This window comes from Acipenser ruthenus, chromosome 10, assembly GCF_902713425.1.
Source record: "Acipenser ruthenus chromosome 10, fAciRut3.2 maternal haplotype, whole genome shotgun sequence".
Taxonomy (NCBI): Eukaryota; Metazoa; Chordata; class Actinopteri; order Acipenseriformes; family Acipenseridae; genus Acipenser; species Acipenser ruthenus.
Window position 1 is genome coordinate 35,803,689 of NC_081198.1, and position 26,460 is coordinate 35,830,148.

Genomic DNA, 26,460 nt, shown 5'->3' on the forward strand with positions numbered 1-26,460 from the left:
AATTTCTCTAAAGGAAAGACCTACACTTTTAAGGGTTATAATGGTCTGTCTGTCTTTCTTTGTTAATTGCCTTTTTCTCGCCATTATGAGAGCAATATACTACTTCCTGCAGTACAATACTGTCCAAATAATGCTTAAGAGGGTGTAGTAACACAGTCTGTTCCAACACTACTTTTATACAGACACAGGGTTTGTAAGTAATCAACAAAAGTTGGGACACCTATAGGAATTGTTAGCATCAACTTTCAAGGCTTAATTTACTTCCATTGCTGCAGAACAGCTGTAAGTTGTTAACCCATTACTTGTTCCCTGAAAAAAGGCCTTTTTGTATAACTCTGAAATGTACACTATTTTTCAGTTTTTGGTAACCTAAACTTTTTTTTTTAACCTCTAGCAGTTTACCGCTTACCGTTGTACCATTTCAGGTTATTCACTGGACTTGAACTGCTTAAATTTCAATAAAAACTGGAAAAATGGGGGTGTTCTAAAACTTTTGACCGGTAGTGTATGTCACGGTCATCAACCTTTTTTTTCATACTGACAGCTCTAATTTTTAATATTACAGAAGTGGCAGAAACATACATCTATTTAAAACACAATTTGGTTTGGGTGAACAGGAGTTAAAGCTTTACTAACACACTTAAGCAATAAAAGCCTAAGCAGAGGGCATTCCTTTGAGGTAGTTTAGGGATGGAAATAAGACTCCCATTACATGGCAGCTTGATCCATTCCTGGTTTTACTTTGTTTAAGAAGACATGCCTGAGTTTGTTCCCTATACACTGGAATGAGTCAAACTGCTATGCAATACGAGTCTTATTTCCATCCCTGTAATTGATTGTGACTGGAAGGTAAGACAGCTGCAAGTGAGGTTGCTTACACACATTTAAATCTATAAATGGCATGGAGTACCTAATTACTTTTTCAATGTTTTGCTTTCCTTGCGTTAAGCTCAACATTCAAACTGTTCCACGGTCATATACTGTGCGCTAATGCTGTGGAACAGTCCTTCCTGATTGGTGGATGAAAGTTTGGAGGTATCTGATGTTTTCTAAAATGACAGCGTTATTTGTAGTTCTGACTGCACCTATTCTTAAAAGTGGGACTACTGCAGGGGAATATATTGCAGAAACAAACACGGTTATCCAGGAAATGGGTCAAATATGCAGTTTAACTCACACATTATTTCACGACTGTAATTTCTTAATAGTAAAACTTTCCGCAACTGTTTTCTAATTTTAGTAGTTTGTTTTAATGATTACAAACATTAGGGAACATTTAAAAAAATATCTTAATAGATAAAAGTTCTGTGAGCAGTGTTAACGGTTTCAGTTGTATAGCTTTCCGAGTTGTTGATTGTCAGATGACACTTCTCCTTAGATTTTCCTTAGATTCTCTCATTACATACCTTTTGGTTCGTGCTGAACAATATTTGACTTCTGCTGATGAAACTGCCGTGGTAGGTATCCACTTCATCTGGGTGGATTTTATTTTCATGTACAGTAAGCATGTTGAGTTAGCAATCCAGCAGCTTTGCATAGAGCTCTCTAGTTTTCTCTAGTCATTTGATCATCTGCACATATCTTAGGGGAACTGTCCTGGGAAAAACAAATAATGCAGGGGTCTGAGTTGTGAACTAAATTAATTATAACCAATCAAAATACCCATCTCTGTTTCACCCATGTCTCCTTCACCTTAACTCTAAAGCTCTAAGGGCCATATTCTCAAAGAGTTTCTGTCATTCTTTAATTAAGTCCTATTTTTTTGAAAGGAGAAAAAAATCATGTTAATGTTACAAAATGAAAAACACACTGAGATTGTTTAAAGGTACATAAGGACCTTTTTATTTCATTGTGTTACACGTCCCCATGTGTTGCCACAACTGTTTACGTAAGGTGTGTGTATTGTTTTAATTAATTAATTAATTAATTAATTAATTAATTTTTTTACATTTTGACCACTTTTTTAAACTTTTAAATTGTATTCCCCTCCTCAAGATGGCTTCCCATGTACCTGCATGGACCACTCAGGACTGCATTTCCCATCATGCAACCTCTGATATAGTACGTACAGTTATATGAAATGTGTATTTCACCAAGGGTTTATACCAAACTAAAGACAAATAGAATCGCCTTGTCTGATTTTACTTAAGAAACTTTAAATGGATTTGCCAGAAAATCAAAGAAAGTGTGTTCTGCTTCTCCCTTGAGAAGGTGAAACCAGCAGAAGGGCCTGATTTGAAGGATGTCTTGACTTCTCTTTTGAGTTTTAGAGTTAAGGTGAAGGAGAGACAGATGAAAGAGAGATGGGTGATTCAAGGTCGAACATTAAAATCACTGGCTGACCAGCTCAGAATTCCATTATTTTCAGCACACATATGCACAGTGTATGAGGATTACATAAATAGCATATTCCAGAAATATGGCTGTCAAAGAGGCTTGTACATGATCTGTATTAGGTATAATCTGTGTATATATTAATATCTATATTTAATATATTGAATGTAAATTTAATAGCTAGCTCCTAGAACAAGTAATCTTGATTGTTTTAAATTAAATAGTGTACATAAAATTCAGCCATAGCAGAAATTATCATCAAACTATCAGATTAAAAAAAAAAAAACGTATTTTACAAAACTGAACAGTAACTACATTACAGCTAATGCACTATTAATAGTGCCAAATTCACAAAGACAACCTTGCACAATGAAGTACATCCAACATTCAGCAATTGTGTATTAATTACATTGCTATTTAGTAAGCGATACAGAATGAAATACCTACTATTCAATCCAAACACAACTGACTGCATTTTGTGTCTAATGTCAGTTTAGCTTAAAAGTTAATAGTGAATGGCAGAATGTTTACAAGTATTAAACTAAACGGAATTCTGTATATATTATATTTAATAAGGGTCAGCTTGCTCAACCTCCCATTTCCGTTAAAGGAAATACAATTTATAGCCCAGAATCTCAGTTGCAGCATTATAATTAGGGCTTCTAGTTTTCGGTTTTTATTTTCCATTTCTCTCCCTCCCTTTAAACCTTAATTAATAGTTGTTAAGCCTTAACTCGATACCAGATTGTTCAAATTAGCGACTAGAAACTAACGCAATGGAAATTAATAAACTGAATTCGGCGATTAGAGCCAGAACGAAATGCAGGTTCAAATAGAATCAGGTCACATCTGCACGTCGTTTGCTAACTCATTCAAGATACCAGGGTAAAAAGAAACAGCTTGCTTGGATTAAGAAAGCGAATCGGCTCAGAATATGTTTAAAGGCACATCACGTGATCAAAAATAACACCCCAAAAACTAGAAGCCCTAATTATAATTGTTAACACAGCTTGAGATGCACTTGGCACTTTTTAAAACAGGTGGGGGATTTGTTATCACAGTGATAAATCTAATACTGTATTACGATTAAATTGCTGTCTTCAATCATAACCGTATATGCGTGATTATGCTATGCTCCCCCAAGCACATCTTTCAAACTGATGTTTCCGTTCAAAAAAATAATTAAATAAATAAATAAAATACATAGGCTTATATTTTTGTTTTAGTAATTAAATATTGTAACATTTAAAAAATAAACATCTAAATTCACTTTACCAAACAATATGCGTTAATTTTGTATCAATTCTCCAAAATGATACAGTTCTGCGTGTTGCACCCATTAATACCAACTGCGTATCATTCAATCTATAAATCGAAAGTTTTATTTTTTTTATTTACCCTGATTTGAATCCATTTTAATTTTGTTTTCAGCTTCTGGGGCTAGTTTCCTTTGTGTTTATACTCCAGTCTGTATGCCTCGGTCGGTTTACTGGGTCCTTAAAGCAACTTTAATATCCTCATGTGTTTTTGTCAATTCCAAAAATAAATGCTTTATGAATCCTTTGAGGACTAGCTGGCCGATGTATTTTAATTCCAATATATTCTTTACTTGTTGTTTACGCGCCTTGGTTTAAAATTAAACATTTCGTTTTTATATTCCTCAATAAGTGTCTTTTTTTCTTTTGTACTATAATGGTCTTGTATTGAATGAGTATTCAACACCGTGCTGGTCTAATGTATCTCTCACATCTCAGCTGCAGGTACGCCTCACACCTATTGTCTGAGGGATTGTTGCCAGGTAACAAGTAAAATGGATAATGTAAAATAATTGCAGGTCAGCTGGCACCAGTGGAACTCACTTTAAGGGTTTAATTAAAACCTAATTGCATGTTTAATTTAACAAATGGTTATGTTTGGGTTAGTTGTGTGTCCAGCTTTCTGAATTTACTTGTAACACCCCTGAGAAAATTGTATCATAGCATAGGGAAAGCGTAGTAACGTGTAATAAAGCATAATTAAGCATTGTAAAGCTCAGATAGGTATGGTAAATCATATTAAAATCATGGCAAATCATGGTGAACCATGGTAAATGAATCTATATTATTGAAGTGGGGAGTGAATACCCCACACTTTTTTTTTGTTTGTTTGTTTTTTGCTCACTAGTTTTTTTTGTTTTTTTGCCAGTGACACAGTGATCTAAATCCATTTCCGGGTGATTTTTTTTAAAGAACTTATCATGTTACAGGCTCTCCCATTGAACATTGAACAGGTCTTGGTCAACCGTTGACAATACTTTGTTTCTTTGTTTTGTTTTAATACTTCTGTGCAGTTTGTGTTGCTACCTACTGCTTTAGCAGCTACCTTGAACGAGTTTTAAAATGAATAGGCTTGTGCTGGAGTTCACAATGGTTACACTGAATTAGCAAGAATGTGTGCAGACCGGAATGGTGTTTTTTAAAACCTTGTTTAGCTGTGTACAATGACACAGTGCGTAAGTTCGCCACAGGCAAAAGTTGCACATTATTTGAGAAACCTACAAATATTCTACAATATGTATAATATGCAACCATGCATCTATTGAGGTTTATAGTCATTTTTTAAATTTACAGTACTGTATGTGAATTAACATCCTGGGCCCTGAGCTGTTTGAAGAATTCATTTTTTTTAAAGTCTGTTTTCAATTTATTTAAATAAAATTTGACAGAAACCAACAACCATTTCATTATTATTATTATTATTAATTTCTTAGCAGACGCCCTTATCCAGGGCGACTTACAATTGTTAAAAGATTTCACATTATACAGATATCACAATGTTATTACATACAATTACCCATTTATACAGTTGGGTTTTTACTGGAGCAATCTAGGTAAAGTACCTTGCTCAAGGGTACAACAGCAGTGTCCCCCACTGGGGATTGAACCCACAACCCTCCGGTCAAGAAGGAACAAAAATTGTGTTACATAGTGTAGTCTCACCCAATTTATGGGGCACTGTTTGTAAAAAGATATTCTTTATTTTAAATTTAAACAATAATTGCTTTAAGGCATTTGCTTTTCTGATTTACAGAACTGTGCAGTCCTGATATACAAATTAAATGTACTAATTTCATCTTTAAACAACCGATACGCATGCCAGCGTCAGTGACACACTGTCGCTGGAGGTGAAAAGCGCTCAGTGCCTACTGGCGCTGGTTTATAACACCTGTAACATGTTAAACCAGCGCTCAGTGCCGCACCGCGGCGGACCAGCAGCCAATTGCAAGCTAGCAAGCCAATATAGAAAGTGTCACATGACAATTGTTCGTGTGGTGTTTTAGCTTGCTGAAATCATTTTCTTTAGAAACTTTATTTTTATTTTTGATGGCGCACATTGTAAGTGATATTCTGGAAGACGAGGCTCCCTTTTCAAAGCGCGTAGAAACAAGCAATCAGCAGCGACAGTGCTTCCCGGCAGCTTTTGCCGAAATTCTCTTTTTATATGTATTTTCTGTTAACATTATGGATAATCTTGTTTGCTTTTAAACCAAATAAATTGTTACAAAAGAAAATACTATTCTATAGTCCTCGCTTAATATAATTTTAGGAAATGACATGTCAGCACTGTGCTTGCATCCATAGCGCAAAGAATTGAAAAGAATTGTGGGAAATGTCGTTTTAAGACCATGAAATATACCTTTGCTTCTATGCCTGATCCCACATTTCCCACAATTCTTTTCAACGTCCTGCCTATTGGATGAGCGTCGCAGAGCTAGCAGGGGCGGCACATTCAAATTTCAAACTTACAGACAGACACGGAGCACTTAGCTTATTTGTTTTTAAGTTACTAACTGTCTCTGTTGAACCGAATACTGTTTTGTTTTTAGCCGTATTTTTATTTTCATCGGCAGACGCGCTCTGGATGCAAGCACAGTGCTTACACGTCATTTCCTAAAATTATATTAAGCGAGGTTTCGGATAAATATAGAAAGAAAAAAGGGAGTGTATGTTTGAGCACTAGTACAACAAGACCATGTACGGAATTAAAATGAATGCACTATAGAATAGTATTTTCTTTTGTAACAATTTATTTTGTTTAAAAGCAAACAAGATTATCCATAAACTAATGTTAACAGAAAATACAAATAAAAAGAGAATTTCGGCAAAAGCTGCCGGGAAGCACTGTCGCTGCTGATTGCTTGTTTCTACGCGCTTTGAAAAGGGAGCCTCGTCTTCAGAATATCACTTACAATGTGCGCCATCAAAAATAAAAATAAAGTTTCTAAAGAAAATGATTTCAGCAAGCTAAAACACCACACGAACAATTGTCATGTGACACTTTCTATATTGGCTTGCTAGCTTGCAATTGGCTGCTGGTCACCGGCGGTTTAACATGTTACAGGTGTTATAAACCAGCGCCAGTAGGAACTGAGCGCTTTTCACCTCCAGCGCCTATCGGGTACAAATACAACTTGTCTCAACTAATTGTGTAGCACTGACAGTTCATAACACAACATGCTTGCAAACTGAATGTTATAGTTTAAAATCCCATGCGTGTCAGACCTTTTTTTATATTTACGTAACAAAAAAAATGTTTGCAGGCAATGTTCCATTTTAAAACATAAATAAATCATTTAATATAAATTGATATAGTAACAATAAGTGTGTTCTCTAGTATATTCCCATGCTGACAAATTAAGTTAATTGTCATTAAACTCGGATGTCCTGTAACATACATATGCGTGGATAAAAGTGCCTGGGGTCTGCAAACAAATACGTTGGGAGAAAAAGGAGGTAATTGTTATCTTACTTTGGCGACTTATTTCTCTTACTGTATGACAGGTATTGACTTTATTTTTTTACATTTCACCTAAGAGTGTTGGGAACTACAAATTAAAAGTGAAATGGTGCTTTTGGCTGATTTACTTTTGCTGCGGCAATACCCAGAAACACGTAACCTACCCTTGTTGCATAGTCTGGCAGTCCTCTCCATCCTCTCAATGTAACGTTGAGGCGGTAACCAAAGTGTTCCTACTGACGCCACACGCCGAACTCCGCCTCTTTCCTTAGAAACCTCGCATGCGCGTGTGGTACACCACTGAAATGATTCAATGGATGTGCAGTTTGTTTGGGGATTTTGAATCTGCACAGAAAGCTAAAAAAAAAAAAAAAAAAAAAAATCAACTGTAACATGAGGTTAACTCGGAAGCTTGTCCTAGCCAGGGCCAAAGCTTCAGACCTGGAAAGCGTCAAGAAACTCAATTGCTGGTGAGTAGAGCAGGCAAGTATATCAAGCCTGGTGTAAACATTAACAGAGCGCCTGTACTACTACACCAAGAAAGATCATAACATCATTTGAAAAAAATAAAAATACATTTTGAACGTTTTTATTCCCAGCTATTTATTACAAATACAAATAACGTTCATATGTTATTGAAAAATCGTTTATGATTTAATATTCTACAGTTATGGCGACATGGACTAAAATAATTTGTTGAATGTACCTGTTCATTTGTGTCTGGAATGTTTGTAGTACTACATCAGGGCTTTTGTTAATTTTGTACTCAACGCATTATGGTGTTTGACATTTTATTATGTATCATTCATTATTTATCATTCATTATTTAAAAACAAAAACGTATGCTGCAGGGCAAAACGTCACGCAGCTGTATGGTGCTCCCTGTAGCCTGTGGGTTGGGTTACATTTTGTTATCCCCAAGTAACAATTATCGTATGCCTTTCTCATTACCTTGCGTCAATTTATTACTACGACCGTTTATAAATTATGAGATAATTTACAAATATATATATTCGTGCTACAAAACTAACATTTCACAGAAGAGAAAGTATCCTGATTTTTTGTTGGTTTGTTTTCAGGGGCAGTAATCTAGTAGATGTAAGTACTTTTTGTATTATTTTTTGCTACACCACTACATTTTCATCACTCTTAAGAGTCCAGTTAACAAAGCTTGATCTCGTTTATATAAATAAATATGGAGTTGTTTAAGAATGTAATAAAAGCCTGAAACTCATGTTTTTTTGTATTTGCTCTATTGGGAAATCATTCTCATCCATTTATCATACTTACATGTTCTTACTGGACTTTACTCATATGAGCAAATATTTACTATAAGTTATACCTACTCTTAGTCAAACTTGCTCTTACTTATACCGTACTCTGTATTCTTTATTTTGCTCTTACTTGAATTTGATCTTATTGTACTTTCATATCTGCTGTTATCTGTATTATGATATTCTGTAATGTGATATTTTATAATGTGATAACTTGTAATGTTCGATTTTATAATGCAATACTTTGTACTGTGATATTTTGTAACAATTGTAAGTCGCCCTGGATAAAGGTGCCTGATAATAAATAAATAAATAATAATCATCAGACAGTACTGAATCTGTCAAAAACAGACACAGGCTGGCAGGGGTATTTTAGATGCTGTATGTTCAGTATGGCGCATCCATTTCTAAATCAATATCTGATTAACTAGAAGGTGCCAGAATCTCATGTCCTGGCTATGCTGTGTTGTCTGGAGGTACAGCCCTGATGCTAGAGGCTGAAGTTTAGAGCCTAACAAAGGACATTGATTTGACACCGGCAACAGATACCAATAGAACACTAATAATGCCAAAATAACAAACCTGGAATGGAAATGGATCTGGTTTCAGATTTGGCCAACCAATTGGTGACTTTATTGAACTGACACCTGGCTGGCCTAGCTGTGTAAGGCACTATCTTCACAGTATATTGAACTGGTTGTTCTTGACAAATCCTAACACACACACTCATTTGTTGAGAGATTATTATACAATACTGTGGCTATTGATAATGGTGACCTGCTTTTTCATGGTACTGACGTCTGTATTTATTCTTTAGCGCAATAGTCTATTCTGATAAGTGTGCTGTGCTTTCTCTCAATTGCAAAATCTTATACAAATTTTGTACAATACCTCCCCCAGATATCTATATTCACTGAAATGCCAAACATTGAGGTCCTGACACTAAGGTAAGCACTTCTTATCTGCAGGAGATATCCTTCTATGAATATCCTTGTAAGGTGGAATGGTAACCATCAGCAGTAAGTTGAGTTCTAAAGTTTTTTTGAGTACTCCCATTCCTGAGTATTGGAGGGTTTTTTGCTACATTCCCTGGCTGATAATTAACCCAGAACGTTTGAGAAAACACACTGATGTATGTTAAAAAAAATATTGCAGAAATACAAGCTAGCATTGCGACAACCATGACAATATTTAATACTAGCAAACACCAAAATTTGTTTTGAATATATGAAGAGAAGGCAGGAAGTTAGTTTGCATTCAGTATTGGTTTAACTCATGCTAGGTTTGTTTTTTTGTATTTGTTTATTTCACAGTGCAAACAAAATCTCTTCACTGGAGCACATCAGCCAGTGTCACAACCTGACAGAGCTGTACCTGAGAAAGAACAACATCTGCAATATCTCCGAGCTGTACTACCTCAAGCCCCTGACTCGCCTGCGAGTCCTGTGGCTGTCGGAGAACCCCTGCTGTGGTCCAGATTCCCAGAAGTTCAGGCTGACGGTGCTTCGCAACTTGCCTAACCTGCAGAAGCTGGATAACCAAGGTGGGCCGGATTGCTCAGGGCAGCACATTACATAAAGAGGGCTGCAAGCAGCCTGTTGCATCAGAGGGTCACACATTGAACCATTGTACACTCCGCGGAGGCAGCAGACTCTACATTGTTTATATTTTATGTTGATTAATGTGTTGCTACAGCGCTGTCCTTGTTATTTCACAATTTGATAATTCAATAATTCAGTTAATTTGTGGCGAAGACATTTTGTAAATTGTACTTGTTTTTTACTCCATAAGGGCCCATCACTAAATCACAGGCCTCAATATTTCATGTTTTTTGATGTGCACATGTAAGAGTGAAATAACAAGGGAGTACTGTATTTAATTATTTTTGATTAGTTTATTTATTTTAAAAATAATGTAATACCTATGACAACACAATTAAATTGAAGTCCAGAGATTACTAACATACTGTTTGGTGTATGCTCATCTGGGTGAAAAAATCCTGCGAGTCACTGATTACGAAATCTATGTACTTTGTTTATATTTAGGAAAGCCCACTTCCTTACTTGAATAAAAAAAAGTCAAGTTTTTTTATGAAGGGGTTAGTGGGGCAAGTTTAAACACATCCATGCTTCAGTCTAGTTTAAGTTCAGACAGTCACTAATTGTCAATTGCTTACGAACTAAAAGTAGCGTCCTAACTGGGGATGATCAAACACCTCCAGATAGAAGATGTTCTCAATTGCAACAAACACAACCTATCAGTCGTCCGGCCCTTAGAGGATTGTAAAACAAGGTATTGCGTTAGTCCAGTGATTCTTTAGACTGTGCTTTACTAACCTGTTACTCTTATTAATATAAACCCATGATGTGCATTTTCAACATATTAAGCAAAGCAGTTATTTTTTAAATAAATAAAGCATTCTTATTTAAAGTTAAACATAATTCTAAACATGTAAATCAGATACATTGACATTCATTTAAATTTTATCCATTGTAGAATGCTGATACTTTTATTGACTAGTACTGAAAAAAATGAGACAAATGTTTGGATAATTAGGACTGTTTCTCTAATTTCTGATAACTATTCTTTGAACTTCAGGAACTGAATATCTTCCTAGTGAGTGTTATAGCTAATTGACCAGGTTGTATATCTCACTTTCAGTGCTGAAAGGGTAACTTAATATCATCTTTTAATATATGATTTATTTGAAAATGTACTATAAAATGACATGAAGTATATTATTGATTGATTATATTAAGTCAGCATAATTAGGTAAAGATGACCAAACAATCACAGTTTCTGTAAGCACACCCTGTTTCATATTGGTTTTTTTAAAATTACATTTTACCTTCATATTCCATGTCTCTGAAAGCCACACATTTCTAGTTCTGACTGCATCCGTTATATATTAAGAGGAACTACTGAATGGTGGTCAGTCATACTAGCAAAAAGTGAGGTTAGAACTATGAAAGGTATTGTGTTTGGTACAAAGGAAGTTATAACCTCGACTGTTTCTCCAGTATTAGAAAACAAGTTCAAACATAAATAGTCCACAAAAGTAGATTCAATGTTGACATAGAACCGGGAAATACACCAGTTGCTGGGGTGTCAAGATTAAACGACTACGTGCTTCAGTTTTCAACAGTACTACTAAAAGTGAAGCCATTAATCAGACATTATCTAATTAATTCATGCAGAACCTTTGTTTGCTGTGTTGTTTCTTGAACAGCATATTTCAGCGCAATTACAGTGTAGGGGGCTGTTTTAGCAACTTAGAGCCTAATTATCCAATATTTCTGATTGTTTTACTTTTCGTTGTGTGAGTTGGTTTTCTAAATTGCATCTTTGTGAAGTTTGCCCATGTCTTAAACATATCATTATGCACAGTTACCAACAAATGGGTTAGCCTATACTGAGCTCTGTTAAAGTAATGTTTATAAATTGTTTCGGTATACAAATCACACACCCTATTTCAGGAATGTTACAGCAAATAGAAACTTAGGGTGGTTTAGGAATATCGGGGTGCTGTTGAGAACCTGTATAACAGCCTGACTGACTGACTGATTGATGTGTTTTAGCGGTCACTGAGGAGGAGCTGTCCCGTGCTCTGGAGGAAGGAGAGGAGATCACTGCACCTCCTCTATGGGAGGGCACAGGCAATGGGGTGCCGCTGTTCCCCGAGGAGCAAAGCCTGACTGACCAGTCAACGGACACAGAGAACGACCCGCTCAACTTCAGCATGGAGGAGACCAAGTAAGCAGACAGGGGGCCTTTTTTTTTTTTTTTTTGTGAAGGACATTTTTTAGAACATAATTAACGGTATAAAACAAAAGAAGTTTTACTCCTCTCTGATCCCATTTGTTTTTGCACTTGCTTACCAATAAGCCTGACAAATTACCAGCACGGCTCGAACAGGGTTACTTTCAGCGGTTAGGTTTCATACCCTTGAAAAGCTTTCTTGTCACTAAAAAAGATCAAAGCACGATTTTACAAAAATATCCCAATCCCAGGCTCGTGGGGTCAATGTTATACTAAATACGGAAAGTATAAGACCGTGAGGAAGCAGACTTTAGTCTACATTGAAAGACAATATTCGGAGGGCAAGCAGAAAAAAGGCTAAATTACATAAATGAATACTGTATTTGCAAATTTTCTGACATATTGGTTTGGAACACAGATTTAAACATAGTTTGTAAAATAACAAATCAAGCTCCTTGATTAAGCACCTGATATTGACCAATCAGGTTAAAGGAAATCTGATTAATTTTCTTGTAGAGTTATCAATTTTCCCTTAAGAATTACAGCTGTTTAAAGCCTGCACTGAAAGAGTTAAATACCATCATGAACCTACATCTCAATACATAGAAAAAACAATATTAAAAAAATATTTAATGTACTTACTGTAAATGTGCTACGAGTTTGAGCAGGTGCAAATTAAAAAAATTCTTGTGTTGTAATGCTTCATGTCGGCTGGTTTATCTGCTGCTAAGAAATAGGAACTTGGTGCAGAAGTGAAATTCAATACAGGCAATTGCACATGCACTAACTGAATGCATTTTATTATTCTATTACTGGGCTTTAGTTTTTCTAGTCAGGGTATACTTCATGAACTTTTGATCTTGCTTTAACTTCAGGGAGGAGGAGTTGATCTTCATGCTTGGTACAACTTAACTGTCAAACAAAAACTTAGGTTAATGCCTTTATCGTGTGGTTTGGTTTCTCTATTTTTTCCTGAAACTTCTTGTCTGCCAGGTTCAAGAGTTCTGATCCCCTCTGTTAAGTTCACAACACAGATGAGTAGAGGAATGCACTGTGCAATTGTAGTGTGGCTGGAGGAAGTCACACTTGTGCTGTATCCAACAATTCTGTTTCGATAACATTTTGGATTCTGTACTTTTTATTGTGGTTAGTTTGCCTTGCCACTATTATGGTTTCCACACACAAATCTCACTCACTGAGAACATCCTCAAGTTGTAATTTATTATTCACTTCTGGGCACGGTATTGCAGAGAGGTAGTCCAGAACATGCAGCAAAGTAAAAAAAAAAAAAACAGTGTACTGTATTCGACGGCACATTCAGTTTGTTTAATCTGGGCATGAGTACAAATGCCAGAAAACAAGTAACACTGAGCCCTAATAAACAATGTACAGTATGTACTTAGCATCTCAAATATTTTGAATTTTTCATCTCTAAGTAACACATTATGCAGGTGCTGAGATTTTTTTGGTACTTCACTTGTCCTGTTTTACCTTTCGGGATATGCAAATATAATGCTTTAGATAAACTGCTGCATTCTTGTACCAGTGCAGTAGGTCTCATCGCAGAGAGACGTTAACATCACTTTTGATTTTTCTAGTACAATCCGTGAGCAGCTGGGGATGAAGCCCTTAACCAGAGATAAATTCCCATCCTTTACCTCTCCCAAAGAAGTAAGACCTACTTCTGGTAGAAAGGTTAGTAATTATTATGATTACTCAATAGACAATCGCAGCACACTTCTCAGACTTTCCAGTCTTTTTCCATAAGTGCTGTCTTGTGCAATGACAAACATTCTGAGACTGAAAAAAAAAAATCTAGTAAGAGGACTTGTGCAATTCAGTTTCATGCCTGGTCTAAATATTATTCATGCTTTCTTGTGTGTGTGATCCTCTCACAGAGTAATGTTTTGAATGCGGTTCTGCTGCTGCTAAAGGATCTGGATGCACAGAGTCTGGAGGTGGTTCGCAAGACAGCAGAGAACAGATTGCACACTCTGCAGAGGAAGGAGGCCCAGCTGGATATACAAAAGGTCTTCAAGCAATAACCACCACGAATAGGACAGTGCCACAGGAGCGCCGTATCCACAACCCTCTTCTGACTGCTGCAGTTCAGGAGTAGCCAAAGAGATACAGAGTATCAGTCACCTGTGTAAAATCTTTTAACCAAGCTTAGCATGCATTCACAAACATGAACACGAAACATGCCTGAAATTAAAAATAAGCACCAAGAGCCCTTGCTGCGTTTCTCTTTCACATTACTAAGTGTAAACTCAGAAGAGTTTAGACATTATACCAGGTATTAAATGAGTTGGCTTGCAGTCAAATTCCTGAATTTAACAGTCATGAGAACTGCAACATTGCGTTAGCACAGTAGAGTGCTGGACACTGTGTCTCCAGTATCTGAACCAGCGTGTACAGAGCCTGTTTGATGGAAATTCATGTATACAATAATATAATCTTAAACACAGTGTTTGTTTAACTTTATTACTGTACCATATGTTTACAGTGTTTGTTAAGGTAACGCATTGTAATCTTGTGTTTTCAGTAAAACACTAGTAATTGGTTGATTGGCTACAAGGTTGAAAAGACTAAGAATATATTTTGGATTTATATAAATATTTTATTATTAGTGCATCCAGTTTGTTAAAAGACATGTCAGGTATAGTGTAAAATCACACAGTATTAATGGAGGTAATCATTTAATGTACAGTAAATGGCCTGCATATAATTTACAAATATATTTTTTCCTTGTATATGGATCATGTTAAATGATAAAGCACTGAATAAACTGTTATGTGCAATGATACTACATTTTACTGTATAGCAGTACAAGAACAGAGTTCAAGAAAAAAAAAAAAAAATGGAAAATAATTCTCTGACTATTCTGTACAGTATATTTATCACCTGGCATGTATATGTTAGCTGCCTCTATCAGCAATATTTCATATGTATATATTACATTGTTGACAAAGTCATGTGCTTGTGAGTTAACTGTTACATTTCAACTGTTCACATTTGCATAGGAATGGGAAAATGAATAAATACATATTCAATGCTTTTATTTATTTTGTGTTTTTACAAATACAAAATTTACATACAAATACATTTTGTATACATCATATTTTTTGCCACATGGGGGATGAATATTGTTCTAGTATTGAAAACAATTACTACAGTACTAGACCTTTAACTGCTATCAAAATACACTGTACAATGATTGCAACACAAAGATGGATAGTACTTCTGCAAAAGCTACTAATAAGCTTGCTACAGTGAACTACCTTTTAAATTCATTCAACTTGAAATCAAGTCTGAATTATTAAATTGTGGTTTGCTAAGGCATCGTGGTACTACTGAGTGGTAAAACAACCACCAACTTAATGCTGCAATACAGCACGTTGTACAACACAGTGCACAACACAGTGCAGAGAAACTCACTGGGGCCAGTTCGCAGAATTCTTTCAACAGGATCTCTGCAAAACACACCTCACTGGATACGTCCATAGATAAGCACCCTGCTAATTTGCTGCAGTTGAATAATTTGCACAGTTCATAATAAGTGCTAAATACACCTGTCAAGGGTTGATACGATTTACTAGCTTTGGATAGCCGCACTAAGTTTAAAACGGACAGGGTTGAGCACACTGGTATTAGCAAGATATTGTATAGGTAGCACTGGCCACCAGCGTGCCTTTATTCTTGATCTTCCTTTTCCAGGAAATCTGTCAGAGTTCCAGTCTCAATGGGTATGATCAGATACTCAACACCATCTGCACCCTACAGGAAAAACAAACAACAAAACGAATTGTATTATCCATGCACTTTGAGCTGATCTCCCCTCCCTGCTACAGTGCTCTTTCTCTCACCTTCTTGGTCCTGATGAGCTTGTGGTCCCTGAACTCTGTCAGCTGGGTCCTCAGGGTGATGTCACTGTTCACCAGGAAAGCCTCACGACAGCGCTGGTAAAAGTCTTGGAAAGATAAACCTTAACCCCATAAACAAAGAAAAAGTAAGATGAAAAGCAAGTAACCTTTGAGTACAGTACACCATGTAGAATTCTCATTCACAATTCCAAGGTTCTGCAGTTTGTAGAACAAAAGAAAATGTCCTGATGGTTATTTATTTAATATAATATAAATGGGCTATACATATAAATGCTTTTTATTTCTAATCCGAAAACATTAGCTTCCGATTTTATATCTTACCTGTATAAGAGGGATTATCCTTGTTTTCAAGCTGAAATTCTGCCAGCAGTCTGAATATTCCCCTAAAATTAATTAAAAAACAGTATGTATTTATAATGACCCTTGTTAATCCTAGCACAGGCCAAGGCAATGAAACTACCCTCAACTACTTTAGATCTGCTGGTACTAGAAGCAGAGTTTTAAAAACTCTAGTAAAATGTAGGTAACTGTTGAGCATAATATGAGCACACAATTAGCATAGGATGTCGTCTTTATTCCTTTAATATCATTTTTATATTTAGCAATTACCCGTAACAAACCACCTGGACACTCACAGCTGGTTTTGCAGACCCCGATTAGCCCTAGTCTTGGAATATTTTACCTAAAATAACATTAGCAGGTCCAAGATTAGTGAGAATCAGGGTCTGTGAAACTAGCCATCAGTGTATGAAGTTACTACACACCCCCCCCGGTTTATCTCAGTCTTGCAGAGGGAATGTGTTACCTTGCGTTAGGCGTCAGACTGCGCATGACGTGTGTCAGCGAGCTAAGCGCCAGGGCTCCAGACTGCTTGACGAGCAGCGAGTTCTCGTACGAAGTCTCCTCGATGTACGGCTGGTACGTGGTGGTCTCGTACCACAACCAGTTAAACTGGCTCATCTTGAACTGGTCCCATGCTGTGTAAAAACAAACAAAAACCCAAATCAGTGGTACTGTGTGTGTATCTGAGCAGTGGTATTAATGGAGCAGATTAGTCTCTAGGTCAATTGTGCCACTGACTGCTACACTGAAACCACCTTATTTAAAATTGCACTTGTGATTTATTTGAACCCAGGAATCCATTTTACTCAAGAATAAGGGTTATATAACAAAGTTATTTTATTTCTCATTGGCAGGCCATTCTCAAAAGACAGAGTTTGTTCATTTTAATAGTACTACATGTTATTGTGTGGTCTTGCAAGTTAAAAGATGAATAAATAAAATGACAGAAATCACATTCAACTCAAAACCGGCCACAGTTGATCTAAAGACGTTTTAAAACCAGAACGGTCAAACTAAAATATTTGTAGCGTATAATGTGACAGGAAGGAAAATCATAAGCCACAGAATAGCATAAACTGACTAATATGCAGACTGAACTGAAAGCATGTATCCTAACAGATTAAGCTGGGCGCTTGTAGTAAAAAGACAGCATGTTACTGACAGAGAGGTGCGTTGATGTGGTCAATGGAGGCTATGAGGTGAAGGTTTGGGATCGCAGCCAGCTGTCCCAGTATCTGTTGGGTTTTATCTCCTCGCAGCATCTGCCCGTCGATATTGTGGATCAGCAGGAAGAGCTGAAGATCCGGATCTGTTATAAAAAAATAAATGTTTGACAGTTTTTACACTTTATAAAGTCAATTATTATACTGTATATTCATCTGCATCCTATGGAAAGCAGCCAAAAACAGGGATGGAAATAAGACCCCTATTGCATAGCAGTTTCACCCATTCCAGGTTTTAATACAACCTTGATTAGCCACAGTGTAGCGGTAACAAGCTCAGGTGTGTCTTATCAGACTAGTTAAACCAGGAACTATGCAATGGGAGTCTTATTTCCATCCCTGCAAAATAATGTTCTTTGGAAATCAGTACCGGGACATGCATGAAAGTAGGAGCCTGCTCTGCAACGTGCTGCACTTTGAAAACACTTAGGTTTGGCCTTGGCTTCACTCCCATTGCAAAGCAGACATTCTTGGTTTTGCCATGAGCTGCATGTGACATTAAAAGCAAAACCAGAAACATCACGGAAAAATTTCCTTCCTTTTTTTATTTTTAAATGCTATACCCATGACTGCAGCTTTGCCAAAATACACAGCAATGTCACTTGCTATCCTCCAGCTTTTAAAACACGTATTCCGAGAAAAAGGATTTATGAAATCGATTCTGTCGTGTCCAAAATATACACGTATGCTTCATGCGAAAGAAACTTTGATTTGTATCAAATTAGTGACTGATCAATGCAGAGAGCTGAGCAGTGATGTCAGTCAAAAAGTGTCCCTTAAATAAGTAACAAACTAAATGGATTGCTTTTCTAATCATTCACCAATTATCTACCTTTATAAATACTTTTGTATGGACGATAAATGAATACCAAGACGACTCAATTTCCAGACACTTTAACATTAAGTACTTTAACTAGAGGCAAATCCTTCAGGTTATACGCAATGTACTTACCTATACCCATACAGCAGTTATAAGTATAGGGGTAGCCAGTGGCGTAGTCGAGGGTATACGCAGGTAAACGGCATTAACCCACTTTTAATTTGGCAATATAGCTTTTACCCACTTCTCATAAGGGATACAGAGTTTACTCATTTCTCTCCTGTGATATGCAAATACTAGGTTAAAGACAAGATATTTTAACAGTGAGCACCTGTGTTGTGTTGCTGCTGCGTGCAAGATTGACAGCTGAGAGCTCTGTCAGAACTGTGGCATGAGCATGGGGGCGTGGCCACTGGACTGTGTGTTCTGTTTGTGTGAGTGTGAGTGTAAGTGTGAGTGTTCTGTGATTGGTTGTTTATATTTTGTTAATGTTCTGTTGTCAGGCACACTGGACCAGCCAGAAGCCTTCATCCTAGCCCACGAAAGGACCCTCACAGAACTGTTCACAGGAAGCGCACCGTTGGGTCTGAACAGCACCTGAGAGGAAAAGGACTGAATGGGGCGCTAACAATGTAACTGTTCATCTTCACTCTGTCTCTGTTGAATCTATCTGTTCATCTCCACCAAACAGGGCCACTTTTTTTATTTACCACTACACCACTGGGGGAAGCCTGTTCTTACCTTCCTTCAGTGTTTCAACAATGAAGTCCAGCTGATCCAGTGGGTTACGGAAATGTCCTTCATGTTCTAAAACATCTTCTGTGATTGAATTCAAAATCTGTAAGGCCAAAAGTTAGTTATAATACATAAGCGAGGACCACTACCCTTGTCATATCTCTGATCTTCTCCATGTACCCTTCTACAGCTTTTCTTAGTAACGCATGGAGCTGCACAAACAGCACGACAGTGCAGAGTGAGCTCCCCACAGCAATCAGGTGCTGATACCCGGGGGAGAGACAGTGGGGTTGATTCCAGTTGAAGCCTGCTTGCTATCGAGTGCTCATTCTGAATGACGGGTCCATGCAGCTATACTAATGTACATAAAAGACACAGTAACACATGTTTAGCACACGGACAGCCTGCAGTTTATATTTTTACACTTTTTATGTGAATACAGATAGGACAACTGTTTAATGAGAATAGAAAAAACACACACGTGACAGGTCGTACCGATCTGATGGTGATGCTGGGGAAGAAGCCATTGATGACCACATGAATGGAACCCAAGAGCATGCTGGTGCGGAACTTCTCCAGCAAGGTCCTCTTGGAGCCCAGCCCAAACAGCACTATATTGAAGCCCACTCTTTTCAAATGAAAATGAATTACATTAGAGATTTTCATCAGGGAAAGGTCATTAAAGTTTCCCTCAATAGGGGATTTAGGTGAGGTTCAAAATGTAGTATTTTTTGTAATAAGGATTAGTTAGCATGGCTTGAAACTCAAACTAGCCATCCAGTCCTGATCAGGACCCAGGGGTTCGATGAGACGTCAATTGCTCCTACCTTATAGCTGCAAGAACCAATCATGCTGTGATAAGCGCGGTCAGTTCAGAGCAGATTTAACAGGGGACTGATGGTTCAAACTCCTGGAACCTGGTCATTTCAATAATATATCTAAACAAGGGAAGTCCTGATACCAAACCCTGAGTATGACTAACCAACTAAAGAATCCATAATCACAGAACAACCACTCTTGTCACAGAATAAATAATGTAATCATTATTAGAACCTGAATCAGCATCAGGCTAGACCAGAACTGCTTGTGGATGCAAGACTTCAGCACCAAGGACAGAGGCATTTATTGCAGTGTGTGTTCAGGACCCCAACAGTGAGTGCCTGAAATCAAACCTCAAGAACGTGTCTTTGTTCTTTTATTACTTTTAGCGTAAAGACTAATTTTGCCCATAAAGGTTGATTTTGACCGATTCTGTACTACTTACTGTAACTGCAGCATCCACTTGTGAAACAGCCTCTCATGTTCTTTGTTTAACTGTTTCAGTTCTGCAGAAAACGCCGTAGAAGTGCCATCAAGCAGCCTGCATAACGTCTCCTACCGAGAAACAAACAAAAGAAATCAAATGTCCAGGAAGAAAAAAAAAAAAAAAAAAAGCATAAACTGATAGTGGTATTGACTTCTAGCTGCTGAGCTAACTAGAGCAGAACAAGGAAATGCAAGGATCACAGACCTGGTCCAGTTGTGGGGTTTGCAGTTTCTGGAGAGTCCTGTCTGAGGTCAACACCTTTGAACTGCTGTGCGCTTCAAAATACTCTTCTACCAGGCTGGGCTAAATAAAAAGACACATTTATCAGTAGTGCCATCATTATGACATCCAAATAGTTCTTGAGATTTTAGAAATGCATATTTAAATAAAAGAGTGCAACTCGGAGGGGTGGGCCAGGCTAGTATAGATATTTTTTTGGCCTACATTTCTGGAAGAGTATTCTGTAGCAACGTATTTGCCTAAGCAACCAAACTTTAACAATTAAAGAAAGATGATCTCCATGGAAACCAAGATGATTTTGTTATTGTTGTGTGTCCTATTTGAACAGACATTCCACACAAATCACCTGGATTATCCATACAGGACATCTTCAAACATCACCTTCTTGTTCCCCAATTGAACCCGTGTTCAAGGCCAAGTTGCCTATAAAAGTTTCCAGTACAATGCTACAGAAAAACAAAACAAAACTATATATTCTATGAAGGGGATATTGTCAACTGAGTTTTCCACTAATTTGAATTTTCAGCACAGGGCCAGTTCATTTACTTTAACTAACATTTTCTGTTCAACCCAAACTAATGCTCCCGACCCAAGCCCTCAGAACGTACTTCCGGAGCCTTCTTGGTTTTCTTGGCTGGTGTCTTGTAGAGCCCTGCAGCTGGTGCCTTGCTCGCAGGCTTGGGCTCTGGAGCTGGCTTGAGGACCTCCTCCTCAGCCTCCAGCTCCTCCTCAGAGTTGGAAGGAGAGAAGTCGCTGTCACTGTCCGACCTCAGATTAGGAGCTAGAGAACAACACATTGAACACCTGCAAGTTACTGCACAGAGGTTACACCTTCTTCCCCGCAACATACAAAGAACACATGCTCTTGGTATGGAACTATGCAGTCTAATGCAAAACGTTCAGTAAAATTATTTTTAAACTGATACATACAGAGAGGTGGATTAAAGGTTACAGAAAGATAGCAGCTAGACTTTATACTAAAGAAGAATTTTAAAAAAGTACCAAGGACTAATAAAACAAAAAATCAGCTGCATGTCTTTCAGGGTCACCCACTCACACTACATTAGAATATATGTAACATTATATTTCAGATCAGAAAAACTAATGAGGAAAAAAGGATGTCTGGGACACAAAGTTCTTGAAATGTGTTTGTATAACAGAATTTAGATCACACAAAGGAAATGATATCATGCAAAGGAAATTAATGCAAAAATGATATTTGAACATACGTTATTCTGTACAGAAGAAATTATACTGTTTTCTCCTTTTTTACAGTAATTTGGTGGGGTATTGCTTTTATTTTCCTCCCAAGAAGTTTATACTGTCATATGGCACAAATTATTCTTTTGTTTCCACGTCAATTCAAAATGAAAGAACATGTGAAATTTTGAAAGAACATTCAAAACACACACACAAAAAAACATGCTTGTGCCAGCACGAGTAAAAAGTAAATAAGCATACCGGATAATCTTTTTCTCAACCTGTGTGGTGTGGTTGACACAAACTGATTCTTTTTCCCCTAAAAACAAACAGAAAATATAAACACATAAATTAAAGCAAAACATCTGTGAAACTGCGTTAACGGTTTTCATTTCATTAGACAAAAACCTCATCCAAAGCTTTCTATCACAATTCCAAGGTAAAATTTAAAAGAAGCCAAGTCAAGTAAACACACTTTTCTTAAGAGTTACCCTGGTCAAATCTCTGCTCACCTTTGAGGGGGTCTTGTATTGGGTTGGTTGTCCTGCAAAAGAATGACAGTATAGTTAATAAAGGAGACAGCTCTACCACATGTATGAAACCACACCCTGGAATATTGTATTGGGTTGATGTCTCAAACACATACTGTTGCTTGCTCTGGTTGGACTGGTGACTTCTTGAGAGGGTGAATCGGCTGTGCTGAATTTAACACTCTTCCCTGGGGTTCTGGCCAATTCTGAGGCTGTAAAACAAGAAACACCGAAAGGCGCTGTCACATATTATGGAAACATGAATTGAAATGCGTAAAAGTACTGTTTTTTTGTTTGTTTTTTAAATGAGTTTTAGTAAAACTGGTCTGATCCAGCCCCTCCACAAACAGGCCTGTATAATTCATAATTTTTGGGGGCTGAATGAAACTAAATTTAACCCTCTACAAACCAGAACCTGTCGAATCTGGAATCCGACATTATTTGTAAATCTTGTAAGCCTAAAAATCAACGGCAATCTGACAGTGCAGTCTGGCTCCAAGTCATATGAAGATTGTAATCAATGCCCAGTAGGTACAGTAAAATCATTGCTTACTTAATGGAGAAAGTAGCATTCAAATGAATACAATTTACTGTAGTAGAAATCATATTGGGAATTGAAAAATAAATCAACCACTAGAGATCACTGTCTCCCCACAGTTATACTAAACTAGTGCAATAGAAAAAGAGGGCTGTACCTCCAAACCACAAATGTGTCAGATGAAAATGTGGAACTCAAAATTCACATTATTTATTTATAACACAAAGAAATTGTTTTTATAGGTAGTGCCGTACTCAATCATAGAGCTGTATGCTACGTGCATGTAGTTAATATCACTACATGGTTACTACAGCAGGGCTACAATAGGTAATGCACCTGTGTTTTGAAGTTACCCCAAGGATGCCTAACATATTTAATACTATAACACAGTAACAGACGACCAGATAGCAAGCCATGCAAACTGAGAACTTTCTTTAAAATTGGGTTTCATTCTGTTTACAATAATAAAAGCAACCATTTGCTTTCAAAAACTGCATATATGCAATCTACAGAGTAACGGAAACGCACAACAGCACCCCTGAAAGCATGCAGAATTTACCCAGCTGAGCCATCCTGTTCGATCTCTTCACAGCTTGGAATGTGAACACATCCCCTCCCCCTGATCCACAGCTGGCATCTTCAGGAACAACCACCAAGTGAATGAAACAAATAATCAGAAGCCATTATTATTTCTGAGCAGACACCCTTACCCCCCCATGCACCTAACAGCAGTATTCATACTCAGCACTTTGGTCCTCAGTTTTTTGGGGACATATGTATACATCTCATACAACCTACAAACTAAATAAAAAGACATTCAAATTGATCATGGGGTACAAAGCACATACTGGGAGCAGTAGATTGTAATGGCTTTCGTCCCCCTGCGACTACATCAGCATTGCCCTATTTCATATGAAGTCATTTACCCTGAGCTGCTGTCCCCAGCGCCTCCACATAGTCCTGTTCATTGCAAACCTCATGGTCTTCATCCTCAGAGTCCTCGGGCTCACTCTTCCGAGGAGTCTTGAGGGATACCAAAGTCTGAACGGCATTCTTTCCCACCTTAACGCCTAGCGTACAAAACAAGCATGTAGTTTTCTCATTTAGTTTCATGCTGCATTTACTAGAACACTCACAGCACACGCAACTCAGTTCAATGTTACATTTCGTAGCCTTGGTCACTTGACATTGGCAGTGTTTAACTATGGTCAGTACTGCACCTTCTTGTTTATCCACAATGTGTTGCAAAACCTCTTCATCTCCTACAAAGCGAACCTCCAACACCCGGCCCTCTTTTGGCTGTTTCTGTGAACTCATTACTTACTGTGAAAAGAGAAGACACTTCATGTTAAATAAAAACACACAATGGGCCCGATTTCCAATGACTTGGTAAACAGCATTTAGTTATTTTTCACAATTTAGCTAATTTATGTGACTGATGAGCAACAATGTTTTTCTAAAATTGTAAACATATACAATGTTGTAGGTGAACTGCAGTTTGCCTTGTTTGTAGGGATTTGTGCAGTTGTCAGTGACAGCGTACCATTTTCTGATGCTACACGGGTCATGTTTTGGTACGCCTACCACATTCTGATGATGTACCACTTTCTGGCCTTACACTGGTGTTACGCATATTTCTGTACCTCCATAAAATTCTGTATCCCCTGATGATGCAGAAGTACAAATCTGCTTTGCTTTTGTATTTCAGCTGACATTTAAATGTTTATTTATTTATGAATTGCTCTGTGGATTTGTGTTTATGTAAATATGCAGACGTGTGATTTACTTTAAGCTTATTGAAATGGTTCATTTGTGCATTTATGTATTAGTTTATCAAGAAAAGTATACAAGATTTTTCACAATATAAAAAAAACAAAGCTGAAGCGGTGCGGTGTGCTTCAGTTTCGGGGTAATAAAATTACTAATATGATTAAAGCCGCAACGTCCCAAAAGTAGTTGTTTATACTAAATTATGAATACTATACTTCTTGAATGTTTGTTCACCAAATTCATTTCCTATAATTTAGCCTTCTGTGGTTTACAGTCCCGTATACATTCATCACAATTATTTGTATTCTGGACAACAAAATCGTCTTTCACACCTGTTTGGCACACATACGCTGTGAGCCTTGTACTAGACATGCTCATGAGTCATGTTGGAACAGAAAGAGGGTTAGCGTCAGATATCTCTGGAAAGCAATGCAACGCTGTTTTTGTAACACTGTAGTGTAGTGTGTAACACATTATACGAGAAACACACAGAAATGGCGTTTGCTGCATGGGTAACGACTTTTGTGTGCCAACGCCAGAAACTCTTGATCCGATAGTGAAAGGCGCGTCTCGTGAAATTGCGAGAAAACAAATGTAAGAAAAATAAACACGAGCTTTGATGTACTTATAGTTGACACAATATACAACGTAACATGTATGACAGGCAAATAACGTGATCATTTTTATGATCAATATATACACACACTTTAAAAACGCGTAAGTGTAAAAAGTGTTATGTTTGAAGGAAAAAAAAAACATGAAGGATTCTGATAAAAAAGATCTAAAAACTTGGACTGATGGTGGCCATATTGCCATAATATCAGTTAAAAAATATTAAAATTACAAACCAGCTTCGCCTCACAAGTCTTCACGCACCGCAACTGTAATATGAAATGTATATTGTAAAGAAAACTCAGTCTCGAACATTTCCATTAACATAAACAAATTGTAAATATTATTTAATGCGTTACCCACATGAAAAACTCCCGCCAGCCGTTGGTATTTAAACAGGGGCAAAGGGTAAAGGCAAATGCTTTTTATCTAGCCAATCAAAACAGAGAATTTGTTAAAAACTCCAAATCCCAGAGTGCCAAGCACAGCACTTGGTATGTTGGTTGTTGTAGTGTCTCGTAGCAGTATGGGAGTTGTAGTTGATTATATTGTAATATTACCGTGTTTTGGAAGCAGTCGTACTGCATTAAAAAGTTACTGTGCCCATTTTATATCAATGGTTTTATTACAGTATATTTCTGCAAAACGTATTTAATTGTATTTTTATCCTAATATTTGTATTAGAATGTAGCATTGTATAAGGAAAACCGCCAATTCAAGTAAATCTTAAAAAATAACAATACAACTCTATACAGTAAATACAATTAATTATAAACAGTAAATATACAAAAAAAAAATAACAAAAAAAAAAACACACACACACACACACATTATTTTTACATATTTTAGTGAGGTTTTGATATTGCATTAAATAAATGATTCTCACAATGTTCCGCTTCGCCGGTCTGAATCCTATTTCCTGCAGCCACATACCGTTAACGGTTCTGATGCTTAAGCAAGGTGACTCACCTCAGCAAAATCTGCCTGTCACACTATATTGAGGAAAAGACGAAGCGCATACAATTTTGAGTCATTTCACTTTTTTACTAGTTTTTGACGATTCAGTATGCCCCACTTTTTAAGGTAACAGTTCTTTGCAATGGTATGACATTAAAAT

The 26,460-nt window shown here is 37.1% G+C and overlaps 3 protein-coding genes across 7 annotated transcripts in view; 1 reads left to right on the plus strand and 2 right to left on the minus strand.

Moving 5' to 3' along the window:
- Positions 1 to 4,084, minus strand: part of trpm2 (transient receptor potential cation channel, subfamily M, member 2) — a 37,529-nt gene extending 33,445 nt beyond the window's left edge. Inside the window, exons 1-2 of the mRNA XM_059032110.1 lie at positions 3,733 to 4,084; positions 1,407 to 1,596 (exon numbers count right to left, since the gene is read on the minus strand). Of these exons, the coding sequence (XP_058888093.1) occupies positions 1,407 to 1,508 (102 nt within the window). The 5' untranslated portion in view covers positions 1,509 to 1,596; positions 3,733 to 4,084. The remainder of the gene's footprint in view (positions 1 to 1,406; positions 1,597 to 3,732) is intronic.
- A 3,311-nt stretch (positions 4,085 to 7,395) lies between these two features.
- On the plus strand, positions 7,396 to 14,984 carry cfap410 (cilia and flagella associated protein 410). 2 transcript variants are annotated; one of them, XM_034001122.3, is made up of 7 exons: positions 7,396 to 7,580; positions 8,190 to 8,208; positions 9,285 to 9,331; positions 9,698 to 9,927; positions 11,963 to 12,137; positions 13,742 to 13,838; positions 14,042 to 14,984. In XM_034001122.3, the coding sequence occupies exons 1-7, from the start codon at positions 7,504 to 7,506 to the stop codon at positions 14,186 to 14,188; spliced, it is 792 nt and encodes a 263-aa protein (XP_033857013.3). In that variant the 5' UTR covers positions 7,396 to 7,503; the 3' UTR covers positions 14,189 to 14,984. The 2 variants fall into 2 exon arrangements, with proteins under 2 accessions (XP_033857013.3, XP_058888094.1); XM_059032111.1 differs by having other exon boundaries at positions 7,487 to 7,593.
- Positions 14,985 to 15,169: 185 nt separating this feature from the next.
- LOC117400765 (origin recognition complex subunit 2-like) lies at positions 15,170 to 26,450 on the minus strand. 4 transcript variants are annotated; one of them, XM_034001093.3, is made up of 18 exons: positions 25,707 to 25,779; positions 25,580 to 25,612; positions 24,182 to 24,284; positions 23,888 to 24,031; positions 23,521 to 23,598; positions 22,540 to 22,635; positions 22,406 to 22,437; positions 22,155 to 22,212; positions 21,302 to 21,474; positions 20,658 to 20,756; positions 20,412 to 20,521; positions 19,643 to 19,775; positions 19,154 to 19,250; positions 17,532 to 17,678; positions 16,833 to 17,004; positions 16,349 to 16,410; positions 16,010 to 16,128; positions 15,170 to 15,920 (listed from the first exon to the last, which is right to left on the minus strand). In XM_034001093.3, the coding sequence occupies exons 3-18, from the start codon at positions 24,276 to 24,278 to the stop codon at positions 15,837 to 15,839; spliced, it is 1,701 nt and encodes a 566-aa protein (XP_033856984.2). In that variant the 5' UTR covers positions 24,279 to 24,284; positions 25,580 to 25,612; positions 25,707 to 25,779; the 3' UTR covers positions 15,170 to 15,836. The 4 variants fall into 4 exon arrangements, with proteins under 4 accessions (XP_033856984.2, XP_033856993.2, XP_033857001.2 ...); XM_034001102.3 differs by lacking the exons at positions 25,580 to 25,612; positions 25,707 to 25,779 and adding an exon at positions 26,313 to 26,450; XM_034001110.3 differs by lacking the exons at positions 25,580 to 25,612; positions 25,707 to 25,779 and adding an exon at positions 26,230 to 26,301.
- Positions 26,451 to 26,460: the final 10 nt, after the last annotated feature.

Coding starts and splice junctions, on each gene's coding strand:
- cfap410 (XM_034001122.3), top strand. CDS start 7,504: ATGAGGTTAACTCGGAAGCTTGTCCTAGCCAGGGCCAAAGCTTCAGAC. Junction 12,138..13,741: donor TTCAGCATGGAGGAGACCAA/GTAAGCAGACAG, acceptor TGATTTTTCTAG/TACAATCCGTGAGCAGCTGG. Junction 13,839..14,041: donor GACCTACTTCTGGTAGAAAG/GTTAGTAATTAT, acceptor ATCCTCTCACAG/AGTAATGTTTTGAATGCGGT.
- LOC117400765 (XM_034001102.3), bottom strand. CDS start 24,278: ATGAGTTCACAGAAACAGCCAAAAGAGGGCCGGGTGTTGGAGGTTCGC. Junction 17,679..19,153: donor TGTTGAAACACTGAAGGAAG/GTAAGAACAGGC, acceptor TTTTTATAACAG/ATCCGGATCTTCAGCTCTTC. Junction 16,129..16,348: donor GGATAATCCCTCTTATACAG/GTAAGATATAAA, acceptor TATGGGGTTAAG/GTTTATCTTTCCAAGACTTT.